The sequence below is a fragment of the Mesoplodon mirus genome (assembly GCF_964341445.2).
Source record: "Mesoplodon mirus genome assembly, contig: SUPER_14_unloc_4, whole genome shotgun sequence".
Classification (NCBI taxonomy): domain Eukaryota; kingdom Metazoa; phylum Chordata; class Mammalia; order Artiodactyla; family Ziphiidae; genus Mesoplodon; species Mesoplodon mirus.
Window position 1 is genome coordinate 1603565 of NW_028295741.1, and position 13105 is coordinate 1616669.

The 13105-nt window shown below is 45.1% G+C and overlaps 1 protein-coding gene and 1 pseudogene across 2 annotated transcripts in view; both read left to right on the forward strand.

The window, feature by feature from the left end:
• The window catches only part of LOC309816158 (protein FAM170A-like), a gene marked incomplete at both ends in the record, with an annotated part of 102858 nt that extends 102385 nt beyond the window's left edge, over positions 1–473 (forward strand). The window contains one exon of the mRNA XM_082646814.1: positions 466–473. Coding sequence (XP_082502940.1) covers positions 466–473 — 8 coding nt within the window. The remainder of the gene's footprint in view (positions 1–465) is intronic.
• Positions 474–5049: 4576 nt separating this feature from the next.
• Positions 5050–7851, forward strand: LOC309816159 (protein FAM170A-like; annotated as a pseudogene). Its single transcript has 2 exons — positions 5050–5119; positions 7181–7851. The product of its transcript is annotated as a protein FAM170A-like (transcript).
• Positions 7852–13105: the final 5254 nt, after the last annotated feature.

The following is a 13105-nucleotide window of genomic DNA, read 5'->3' on the forward strand; positions in this document are numbered from 1 at the left end:
AAGGCCATTAAGAGGACGGTTTACCCCACCTCAGGGAAACCCGAGGCAGTACCTGCAGTCAAGGGCTGGCCATGGCTTCTGAGCTACATCCAAAAAGAATTTCATACTGTAACTGGATCTGCTGAAGCCATTTCTGACTGTCCGAGAGCCAGCATGTACCCCTCCTCAACTGCCTCCGTTGTGGGTCATCAGTAGGGCTGTCAGATTTAGTAAATAAAAATACAGGATACCCAGTTAAAGTTGAACTTCACATGAAAAATAAGTCTTTATTTTTAGTATAAGTAGATCCTATGAACTATTTGGGGCATACTTATCTTCAAAATGTACTCGTTGTTTTTCAAACATTCATATTTAACTAAACAGCCTATATTTTATCTGTCAACCCTACTCAGCAGAAATGATAGAGGCTCATAGAGATCCAGGAGACACCTCAGCGCCTCCTCAGCTTTTATTTCTACGTCCTAGACAGCTAGCACGAACCTTCCACTCCCAGTCATTGGCTAGAATGGAGGATATTCTCTGTTTTAGAGCTTTTTCTACTTGTCATTGTTATTATCTTCCTTATTTTAAAGAGATGTTTATTTTTCCCCAAACTTAATAGCTCATCCAAAAGTATTTCAAAGTTCATTAGACAAGGGAAAAACAACATGGTTCTGAAAAGTGAAGGAAACCGCCTGGTGTTTAGTAAAGAAGTAGTAGGGAGATTGAAAAAGCCAAACTTAATAAGCAGATCTCTCCAAGGGTATTTTCAGAGCTTGATACCCTCCCACACCCTGAAAATATTATTACATCAAGAATGTAGAACTGCTAACCAAATGTAAGGCTCCCATATGATTCTATCAAACTGAGGATGCTTCTTTACTAAGCAGTGAGCACACTTGCTGCCCCAGGGACCTTGGCAGTTGCAACGTAGGGCTCTTCCCTTTGGGATGGAAACAGCAAGTTTTCCTGTGGTCTACACGCTGGCCCCAAAAATACTACACTCCCAATACTTGTCAACTTTAAGTATTTTCCTACATATCTCCATTTTTCTGTTACTATTTGGACTACATCCTAGACTTGACATTACATAAATTGCATTCAAGAAGCTATTTTTAAAAGTTGGTAGGAAACCTTAAATCTATGGCTTGCAGTCCCTGGCTTACTTTCATCCAGGTGCATAAGGGTTTTCAAAAGTAGTCAGGTTAGTTACCCCGTATCACAGCCCCACGCTTGTGTCACAGATATAAAAATGGAACATGATATTTAAGGTTTTAGTTGCCAAATCATCAAGCCTCCCAGACAGAGGCAATAGAGCAAAATGATTACAGAGGCATGGATTTTGATTTGCTCCAGTGTCTTGGGCAAGTCACTTGGCCTCTGTATTTATTTGTACTTATCTGCACTTATCTGTCACTTGGGGGTCATAATTGTACCTGGTCCATGAGTACGTTGTACAAATGATCTGTAAAGTAGTTACAAGAAACCGACACTGAGTAAGCACTCCACAGACATTGGCTATTAGCTATTGGAAATATTTCTCCATGAAACAGATGACTTTATCCGTGGATGACTCGGTGGGAGACAGTGAATCACAGAATCACAGCATGTTGAAAGTGACCTAGTTCACAGTCTAATGTGAAAAGAAGAAAAGTGTGCATGGGTAGAAAATGTCTGAAACTTTACACAACAAAGAGTTCATCATGTTAACTTGGAGGATTAGAATAAATCAGGAAAGGAGGAAAGAAAAACTTGAGTGTAATTCAATTTCTCTATCATTTGTGTTTCTACACTGAGACTCTGAATACACTGGAAGTGCAATTTTTTTTAATGTGGCGGGATAAAGGTTTTCAAGTTTTCCTGATCCATCCGTATTATTATCTCAGAATTGCTGGCATTTCCTGCCATCTTTGTATCTACACCCATGTGAGTCAGTGGGCCATTCTGGACGGAGGAGATAATAGAGCAGAAGTGAAGTGAGAGAAAAGGAGAGACAAGATTTTCTCTTTTCTCTTCAAAGAGGAAAGGTCTTTGGAATGGGAACAACTCACAACCAAACTTTGGGGAAAGGATGTGATGGAAAATGAGACAAACATCCTACCCCTGTGATGAGAAGGATTCCCTGGGCTGGATGGAGGGAGGTCACAGGTGGCTGGACAAGGAAACCAACTAGGGAGAAACACACACAAGTGCAGAGCAAACACCCTGAGGCCACTCAGCCTGACTCCATGCAAACATGTGTCCAGCAGACAGCCCTTCACCTGTGGCTCCCCAGCAAGACAGGTACCTCGGGGGTGCCAACTCATTCTGAGTCCATTATGCCTGGCCATTCATAAACCGCTGTCTAACGTGTGAGGAATAAACTCTCAATGTGTATGAGGAAATTGGGGAAGGAGATTGAAAGGTTACTTAAACGGAAAAAAAAGAAGTTCAGGAAGGCAAGATGGTAGAGAGACAAGAAAAAGACCTTAAAAGATAGAAAGGATTTGCCAAAGAAGAGAAAGAAAAAGAAATGATTCCGAATGGGTTAACCTGCAGCTAGGAAGTTAAGGAAGATTATTGATGGGTGAAGACTATGGAATAAAGTGAATAAAATTTCTCAGAAGTTGCTGAGAATATGGTAAGCAGCATGATTATCAAATTATGAATTGGCTGCAATGGCATTCTAGGGGGACACTAGGAAGGGGAAGCAAACGTTCATGAGATGACAGTGGCAGGTGGAAAGTTGTTTCAGGGGAAGATCAGTCTTGCAGAGGGTGTATCAGAGGAGGGCAAGTGTGAGAAAGCAAGCAAGGAAATACTAAGTGTATACGGTTCCTTCACTGAGTGCACCCAGCCCCGCGGTCAGCCTTGAGAACAAGCAGGACTTCAGGTACTGGAGCTACATTTCAGTCATCAAGACTTGAGAAGACACCCTTAACTCAGGTCTTCTCTTCAAACTCCATCTTTCCTTCTTGACCTTCATTTGGTCTCTTCCCTTACCCTCAAGCTGTGGACTGAGGCCACAGAGCAAGATGGGTCACTAGTGTCCTCCATCCCCTGGCGACTGTGGTTCACATCACTGGAGTACCAAAGGCAATAACCAAGTAACAGACACAAGAGTGTATGAAGAAGAAGAGATTCTGATAAGGCTTTCTGTGACAGTGTGGGCCAAGTCGGCTCTATATGGCTGGTATCACGTGAATTATGAGCAGCCTTAGGGGAGAAGTTCTCAGAAGGCAGAGCCTGGCTCTCGAGAGGCTCTGCGTGCTCACAGCCCTCTCCAAGACCTCAGTTACAGCTTCGGCCCCCAATATCTCTCCCTCTGCCTGCTCACAGTTTTTGAAGTCTTCTTTCCTCCACATTTCTCTTGAGAGGTGGAGGAGGAAGATGAGCTTCAGGCCAGCTCAGACTCCCCTGGGATCCCAGCAGGATGCCTATCATTAACCTCCCACCTTCTAGGAAGCTCCTAAGATCTTCACATTTGGGGCAGTTCTCATTTCAGCTGTGCTTCAAATTGCTGGCTGGAGACGGCCTGTTGGAAGGTGGCTAAAAGCAAGTAGCAATCCTTCGGGCAGCCTGGCCCTTCTCGACTGTCAGACATCTTCAGGGATATTCTAGGAAATGTTGTTTGTTCTAGAGAAGGGAGGGAAACAATCCAATTGTCCAATAATGCTTGAATGGAAAATAAATGATGCTATATGCATGTGATGAAATAATATCAAACAGTCAAAAATCAAAGACCTAGATCTATATGATTTCACGTGGATAAATCTTGAAAACATAATATTGATTGAAAGAAAATAAGATAAAGAATGTTAGAATGTGATAACAGGTATGTAAGTATTTAAATATTTAAATCAATTCAACATATTGCTTCTATATAGAGAGATGCAAGAAGATAAACTTTATCCAATGAACACATTATTTACATTTAATCTGTTCATTTATCTAGGAAACCCAAAAGAACCCACAGATAAACTAGCAGGAACTAATAAGACGGTTCAACAAGGCACACACATACAAGATCAATAAATTTTAAAAGTCAATCACGCTCCTCTATACAGGCGATAGCAAATTAGAAACTGTAAAAAAAAAATAAGAAAAAAATAAGATCTGAAAATTGTCACAAGAGCCATATAAATTACTTAAACTAAGCATATGTAAAAGTAAATAAAACTGACAAACTGAGTACGACCACTTAAACTCCGCCCAAACAAAGGATTAAAAAACGACTGTTCTTACTTTATGAGAACACGCCCTCTTTCTAAGTAGCAGATCAGTACGTGAGAGTGAATCAAAGAAACACAGCATTTGAAAAGTCAACTAGGCCAAGCCTCTCGATCGCACAGACAGAAGCTGAAGCCCAGACAGGTTGAGTTACTTGGTAAAGGGCCCAATGTCCTGACTCACGGACTCGCATTTTTCACTCATTCGTAAGACACAATCAAATTCAGTACCTTGGAAAGAGATGGGAAAAAAATGAAGAAATCAATTATATAGTTACTCATCTTTAAGTACAGAAATAGCTGTGACAAAATTACACGTATTGAGGGAAAATTGAAGTGCAGAGTTTAAAATGTCAATAATCCACAGGGAAACTGGAGACCATTTAAAATATTCATATTAAATCTCTCTAGAAAAGATATTAAAAGATCTCCAATCAAAATGTTCATTTTATAATAGATATGGTATGATACAACTTATAATAGATATGGTATGAACCTTTCCCTTTCAAGGGAAAGCTTCGGCTGGGAAACAGGAATTGTTCTTGAAAACGGGGCCTGTGCTATTGCAGTGACTGTGCTGAACCTAGGTCCACAGAATGCTCTGATGTCATCATTGAGGTCACAGAATCCTGCTGTGCGCCTGGCAACCTTGGAAACTGAACAGCCCTGGTGAGCACTAGGCAGTACTCCTGGTTCACTAAGTGGTACAAGTTTTTCAGCAATTTACGAGACTTGACTATTTTTGTTTGTATTGAATCATTTCAACGGATTGCCCAAGAGCCAAGAAGGGCCAACCTGTAGGGAAGAGGAGGAGTTGGACATCTCTTGAGGCATCTTCTAAGGGAGACTTCTAGTTAGTACCATGAAACGGCGACAAAAGAGGAAACATCTGGAAAATGAAGAGTCCCAGGAAACTGCCGAGAACGGAGGAGGTATGTGGGGGGCAACTTGCTGGGGCACATGGGTTTCTGCCAAACTGAAGCTTCTCTAGGAAGCGGGGGACTGAGAACGTGTCACCTGTGAAGCAGGGAGCGAGAGACCTCGTCTCACTGATGCTGCCGTATCCATCCGGAGGGTCCCTGTGGTGTGAGATGGCACAGCACGGCCAGATGCCCCCTGGGAGATGGGAGGTCAGCTCCGCTGGTCTGGGGACTCTCTCCTGGGGCTGCCGGGCCTGGAGCTTTGTCGGACTCACAGCAGGCTGCATCCTGCTTGCACAGACCTAGAGGTGCAGCTTTTCTCAGTCCCCGATTTCTCTCTTATGCTCTTGGATATTTCCCTGTGGACATGAGGTGGGGGATGTGAAGGATGCAAGGATGCTGAGAGAGACCCATGGGTTGCTTGGCCTCTTTTACCAAAGTGGAAAGAGAAGCCCCATGAGTTGAAGGCCCTGTTGAAAAGTATCTTGACAAGTGGAATGCAGTTCGAAAGAAGATTGTCTAGGGTTGGTGTCATATTGAAAGCAAGGAGGTTTTATTCCTTCAACAGGAAGAATTGCCCAAAGGAGATCAAGGGAAAGGAAGGGATTTCCAGAGACTGAGACCACGTGGGCGGGGGTGAGAAATGTCCTCAGGGTCCTGCAGGGAGCTCTGAGAGCCACGGGCCACAGGGTGCCGGCGTGCATTAAATGTAGGCGAGTAGCTTGCCCTGGGCGGGTGTGGTCACCCCAGAGTTCCAGCGAGACGTCTCTGCCCCAGATTAGAGCCCAGTAGCTCCTTCCAGGCCCAGGACACTGGAGACTGTAGGGTTGGCCCTGGCAATGGAGGTCTAGACAGCAGGCAGATTTTCAGGCAGTGGCTGGGACAGGCTGGGGAAGGCAAGGACTGCCCCTAACCATTCAGAATATTTTTCTCTATGTTCCTGTGTGTGTGTGTGTGTGACTGTGTCTCTGTGTGTGTGTGTGTCGTAGTGCAGAGATGAGCAGGATGAACCACACTCTCAACTGTGTGTATTCACTGCACCTGAGACGTGTCACTCTCAGTAAATATTTGTGGACAGAGGACTGATGAACCCACCCTGAGCCTTTCATTCCTCCCTCAGGAATCTCGAAGTCACAAGAGGATCCCCCTCGGCTTGGATCCACTGTGGTGGCCCAAGGCTGCAGCCCAGGGGCAGGGGAGGTCTCCTCTGCCCCTAAACACTTCTCCTGTGCTTCTTCTCCACGCAAGCTCATCTACGCCGGTAAGGGCGCGGGGCTCCTCAGGTGAGGGGGTGCTTGGCTGTGAGGCAGGAGGCACACAGATCCCAGGGAGGCTGAGAGGAAACCCAGGGTCATCAGAGGTGATGAGGGCTCTGTGGAGGAGCCTGGGCCGGATGGCTGAGCTGTTACGAGGGTGTGGATCCCAGCTGAGTCAGGGGTGGGGGGCGGATGTGAATCCTGGTACTACCATGGTGGGGAAGTCAAGGAGCAGGGGCCGGAAAGGTCTGGACTTGAGGTTCAGGGAAGAGGGACCAGATTAAGCATCTTCAGAGGAAAATGTAGGGTTTCTCTTTGCCTTTGCTTCCAGAGAAAGACATAGTTCTGCATCACAAACCTCCAGCCTGAGAGCAGCACCATCCAGCTCAGGTCCACACAGCTCACACACACATGCGCCCTCCAGGCACAGCCCTTCTCAGTGCACACAAGAACCCCAAGCACGTGATCCACAGTACTCTCCTCCTGCACCACCGCCCCATTCCACAAGGAATGCACCACCGGTATTCCCAAACTCACACTCCTCGTCATACACGCATCCATCCGCATCCCTGACATACCACAGTCCTCACCACTGTACTCCACACCCGTGTATACAGACACCGCTCCAGTATCCCCCAACACGCAGAAAAAAGCCCACACATGACACCAGATACACCACTGCCTCCTACGGCCAACAGACACCAAGCTCACGACATAGCTACGTCATGCAAATGTCCCTCTCTCGTCTACCACACTTGCTCCCTCAGCTTCTGGCATGGCCCATGCATGTTATTATGTTTTTAATTTCCTTTTTCAGGAATCCGGCGATCACATTGAGACACTGCCCAGCCTACCGCACCCCTAGCCCAGGTTCAGGAAAAAGGGGAGACCGCTCCCCCATCACACTGTGTCTCCTCCTCACCCTCTTCACCCTGTAAGAACAATCTGCACACAGACAAAGAGGAAAGGGGCATGAAAATATACTACATGCAGGTACAAGTGAACAAGGGTGTCGCTGTCTCCTGGAAGACAAAGAAACCCTTGGAGTTGCCTGAAAAGCAGCTGAGGATAGAAGAAGTGACCCTTCCTGAGGATGCATGCACAGTAGACACTTACCCCTCTGATGTGTCCACCGAAAACCTCCTGTCTGACAGTGAGCCCACTGGGGAGGAGAAAGAGTATGAGGAAAGGGCAGAGCCAGGCAGCCCATCAGGGTCACCTGCCGTCGAGGAGACACCCAGGGCCAAGACACCGGACTGGATGGTGACCATGGAGACTGGCTTCAGGTGCATGGCCTGCTGCCGGGTCTTCCCCACCTTGGAGGTCCTCCAGCAGCACGTGAAGGGCGGCGTCCTGGAGGGCTTCAGCTGCCGTATCTTTCATCTCAACATGGCCCAGTGGATGGGCAATGTGGAATCCGAAATCACCCCGAGGAGGAGGACAAGGAGGACGAGGAGGACGAGGAGGAGGAGGAAGAGAAGCAAGAAGGCCCCAGCCCAAAGAGACCCCGTAGGCAGGCTCTTTCCTCTCTTTTGATTTCCACAGAGCAACTGAGATTCATGGGACAGAAGATCCTGGAGACGGTGTCGTCTTGGAAGAGGTAAGGCTTGAGGCTGGCAGTCTTCTGAGCCTATGTCATGAGGGCCCAGAGGAGTCTAAGGGAAGGAGCCGCACACATGTGCTGGTTGACCTAATGGCTCTGAAGTTGCATCAACTTGGGACACACCCAGCACTTCCAAAGGAATTGAGCTCTGTTGACTTCAATAAGAATGTGGAGCCTTTTCCTAGGAGTTTTCTCAGGGTCTGCACGATGGACCTCAACTCTTAGAGGACGTACTGCCAGCAGCTCCTTCTCGGCAGAGAGAGCCAGGAGTGGTCTCAAGAGAGGACAGGGGCCCTTGCAGGACCAGAACTTTGAGGTCTGAGAGCCTTGGGCCTGAGCTGAGATCTCACCCGGACCACTGGACCTAGCCTTCTGTGACAAAGGGGAATATGAAAGAGAGTCACGTGGAAATGAGGTCCCCCGAGATATGGAAATGTTCCAGAACCTTCGTTGCGTGGTAGTTGATCTGGAGCCAAGCTCACTGTGGTGTGTGTGGCTCTGAGCATTAAGGCAATGCTGGAGGGTAACCCTGACCAGCAGAGCTTGGAGTGCTTCTTGTCTCTTCCTGTTCTACCTCAGTTGTTTTATCCCTTCCAGGGAGAAGAAAGCACCCTCGGGATAGTTGGTAGTAAACCAGGGTATATCCTCCCTCAAGGGGACCTGGCCTGCCCTTCATTCAAGATGCTCTGGAAATGGGAACTGACTCATGTTATCGAATTGGCTGAGGGAGCACAACTCCCATGTTGATTCCGGTCAGACATGTTCATCAGACCTAGAGCTTTTCTCCTGATTCAAATCAAGTAGGGTATTAGTAGACTTCCCATTTATTTCAGCCCTAGAGATAGCACATGAGCAAATATAAAAAAATCTCTGTGTATCAAAGCATTCTAATGAGCCCTTTCATTTTGCTGTTCATTGTGAAAAACACGCTCACTTTATCTCTGCCAATGAAGTGTTTCCACTTGACCAATGATGCCACACGATCCCATTAGCCTCACTGAATTTAGGGAGCCCATTATGATGACATAATTTCCCTCTCATTCCTGGCCTGCAGAGAAGAGCAGCTATAGAGCATTCCAAGACTGCTAACGCTCCCCTCACCAATACGTTTCGTAAACCTCTGGCAAAGCAAGTGTCCTCTGAGCCCTCCCAGGGCACATACGGGGTTTGGGTGAGCAGATCTTATGTGATAAATCCACTCCAGTGGTCTGGCATTCCTATGCCTTTGTAAACCTTCTACAGTGGTGGTTCTCAGCTGGGGACACTTTTGGTCCCCCCTCCCAGGATATATGTGGCAGTGTCTTGAGAATTTTTTTTTTCTTTTGTGGTACGCGGGCCTCTCACTGTTGTGGCCTCTCCTGTTGTGGAGCACAAGCTCTGGACGCACAGGCTCAGTGGCCGTGGCTCACGGGCCTAGCTGCTCCATGGCATGTGGGATCTTCCCAGGCCCTGGCACGGACCCATGTCCCCTGCATCGGCAGGCGGACTCTCAACCACTGTGCCACCAGGGATGCCCCTTGAGACTTTTTTCTTTAAGGAGCTGTGTTATGAATGAGCCCCACGTGGCTGGTGCACACGGATGTATCAAGGCACTTTTTTTTTTTCTTTGGTACGCGGGCCTCTCACTGTTGTGGTCTCTCCCGTTGCGGAGCACAGGCTCTGGACGCGCAGGCTCAGCGGCCATGGCTCACGGGCCCAGCTGCCCCGCGGCATGTGGGATCTTCCCGGACCGGGGCACAAACCCGTGTCCCCTGCATCGGCAGGCGGACTCTCCATCACTGCGCCACCAGGGAAGCCCTCAAGGCACTTTTGATTGTTACAACTAGGGTGGCAGGGAAGAGTATGTGCCACTGGCCCATCTTACATTGCACAGGACAGCTCCCAACAACAAAGAGCTATCCAGTTCAAAATGTCAGTCATGCCAACGCCAAGAAATTTTGCTACAACATACTTAGAAAGTCCTGGCATTTTGACTTTAGCATACGCTCACTTTGGGTACAGGTTTCAGTCATTTGAGCAAACTGTTGAAGGCATTCCCAGGTAGCCAAGCTAACACGCTGAGTCTGGAATGGGTGTTGAATGCACTCGTATCAACAAATCCAGCCTAACCCAATATTACATTACTCCCACCTGCTTCAATACCTACAAAATCCACACACATTATTTCTCAGGTTTCTATTGATATAAATTATAAAATTCCATATTTTAGCAGATAGTGTCTCCTCATGGTCATCCTTTATACCCGGTGGGTACCCACCCCTTCCCTGCTCCCGTCCCCATTTCAAGGACTCTAGTCTGATTACTAGGTCTGGAAAAACGAGAGGTAGTGGAGGCAAGTCTTGAGGATCCACAGACCCCTGCAAGGAAACTATCTCAGAGTAGAGGCAGACTTCCTTCTAATAGCACAGCAGGCTCAAATAAGAGGTCACAGGTCAGAGGTCACAGGCCTCAGCTTTGTTGGAATCTGCCCATGTATTTCCACCTCAAATTTCCAGGATTCTACTCCTTCCCACTGATGCCCTAGGACATAAGAGAATCTACAAGGTTGTGAATCAATGTGTTGTCATTCAGCCACTGACTGAATTTGACTTTGGATCCACTTAAAAAAATAAATAAATAAAAAGGAAGGAAAGAAAGATAGAAATGCTGATTATAACAAGTCCCCCAAAGTGTTGCTTATGTAGCCAAGCTCAAAGCTAAGACAGAAAATCCCCAACGCTAAAAAGAGATTTCGAGCTCAAGCTATCAACTGGGAGTTGAAACTGAAGGCCCTACAAAGGCCAATGGAACCGGATACAAAGCTAAAGACTTAGTCTTTAGCATAGGTGGGAGTCAAGGTTAGAGGAAGCCATGCACTGGGAGTGAGTTGTGAACTACTCAACACTAAGAATGGAAGAGCAGCTCTTTCATTGAATGTGAAGAAAGAAACAGGTAGTCCCTAGTTGCTACCACTGTCTTTGAACCAAACTAAAGAACAAGGTCAACCAGAAGGGCAGATATGAGAATCAAAAAGGAAACCTCTCTGGAATCCTCACTGAACCAAGTCTAAGTTCTGCTCTACTTGTGGTCTTTCACTTACAGAGACAAACCTTTTGGGCTTACAACAGGGATCAACAGACTTTTTCTCTCAAGGGCCAGAAAGTAAATATTTTAGGTTTTGTGGGCCATCAGTGCTCGTCACAACCACTGAACACTGTCAGCACAATGGGAAACACTCAAAGATGGTAAATAAATGGATGGGCCAATAAAGAGCTTTTATGTTCCAATAAAGCTTTAAAGGCAATGAGCCAGGTTGGGCTCACAGGAGGTAGTTTTCCAGCCCTTGACTTAACTCACTAAACTACAAATTACCTTGAGAGTTGGTGGTTTGATAGCTACCAAACCAAACCAAACAAGAAAGCCCTAGGATTTCTGACATCTAATGCAATGCAATTTGAGGTAGCATGGACTTCACATACACATGTGAAGGTGTGGTCTAGGAAACCAATCTTGGAAACCTGCCTCTCACATTAAATACATCTTTTGCTGAGTAAAGCCCTTTAACCAAGTAAGTGTTAAACATCAGTGAAATGACTAAGAAGTAGGAAATGGTATGCAAACCTCCTCCTTAACAACTTGTTCCCATCAGTCGAGGTTTCTTCCCTATGCACATTTTTCCTTAGGGAACCGTTGATAAATTTTACCTCTAAAACTTACCTATTTCCACTCTCTATCTTCAGGATTTGCCCAATCACTGTTACTTTGTAAACAATTTAAAAAAGTTTTTTGGGGGGTAAATTCCTTTTTTCCCACAGCTAATGGTTCTCTGTGTCATAGTGTCTGGAACGACCCAGCTACTTCTCCAGTCAGACCAAGCACTTGAAAGGACAAGCCGGTACCCCGAGCTATCCATCCATTCACCCAGTAAGGAAGCCTGATGAGGAGAACTAGGATGTGTAAATTTCTACTGTTGGAATTAAAACAGAATATTCTGGGCTGCATGGATTTATCCTAAACTTCAAATGCATTAATTATAAATATACCGTTACACTGACTACTATTCTGTATCTTTGAATAACCATATACATTTTTTTCTTTTTATAACTGATTTCTAGAGGTCTATTCCTTAATTTTGGCCATATATATGTATACCTCATGATGATAGGATTTCTCACTGTGAGGGATTAATATGTTCTTAGTAATTTTTAATATTATATTTTACATTATTTTACTACCTATGTTACTATAAAAATAACAGTATTTTACTGGAAAATTGATGCTCAATGAAAAATTTAAAATATGGAAGTTACGTGTGGAAAAAATCCCTGAAAATCTTGCCACTGTTTACATAAGGGTGAATATCCCTTTACAGATGATAGGATGCATTAACACATACACATACATGTTTGATTAAGGTATGTGATGTACCTACCTAAAATACATTAAACTGTTACATGCTTCTGTCATTAAGTTTAAGCCATCATTTTAACAGACCTGTTATTACATAACTATCTTAAAATATAAAGACATTCCTATTGAATATTTCACTTTTACAAAATTTAGTAACATTGACATGCTACTCACCTTTTCTATTTGAATTTCCTAATTATAAGGTCCTATTCTGTGATTTCTATATCAAAGGGACGCACGTTCTATGTTTTGATATGTACTCAGCAACTTCACTTTGAAAATCAATTTTTCAATCCACCGCTAGGAAAAAGTGTGCAAGTCAGTCGTTGAATAAATATGTTTGATGAAATTACCAAATTTCAACAAATAATTTTTTTCTTTTTATCTCAGGCCAGAGAGGAGTAAGGAGATAGAGAACTTGACAAAAGTAATCTACTTCAAACAGCCTCTTTTCTCTACTTAAGAAGTCTTGATGAAAGTAATGCTAAAACCCTTGGGAGACAATCACATCAAAACCTAGACGGAAATGTAGTGAATAAGAAACCAACGATCAGTTCATTTACTAAGAAATGTTTGTCCTCTGTCACTGTCATTAGTAACTCTTTCTGACACTTAAACCTCTGCCTTGACATTCTTGAAAAAAGGGTCAACAGTATGTTTTCTGTATTGCAAGATGAACAATCCATTTTCAGTAAGTCTATACTGTCACAAAAGATAACTACATTTGTACTGTATAAGATTCACAGAATA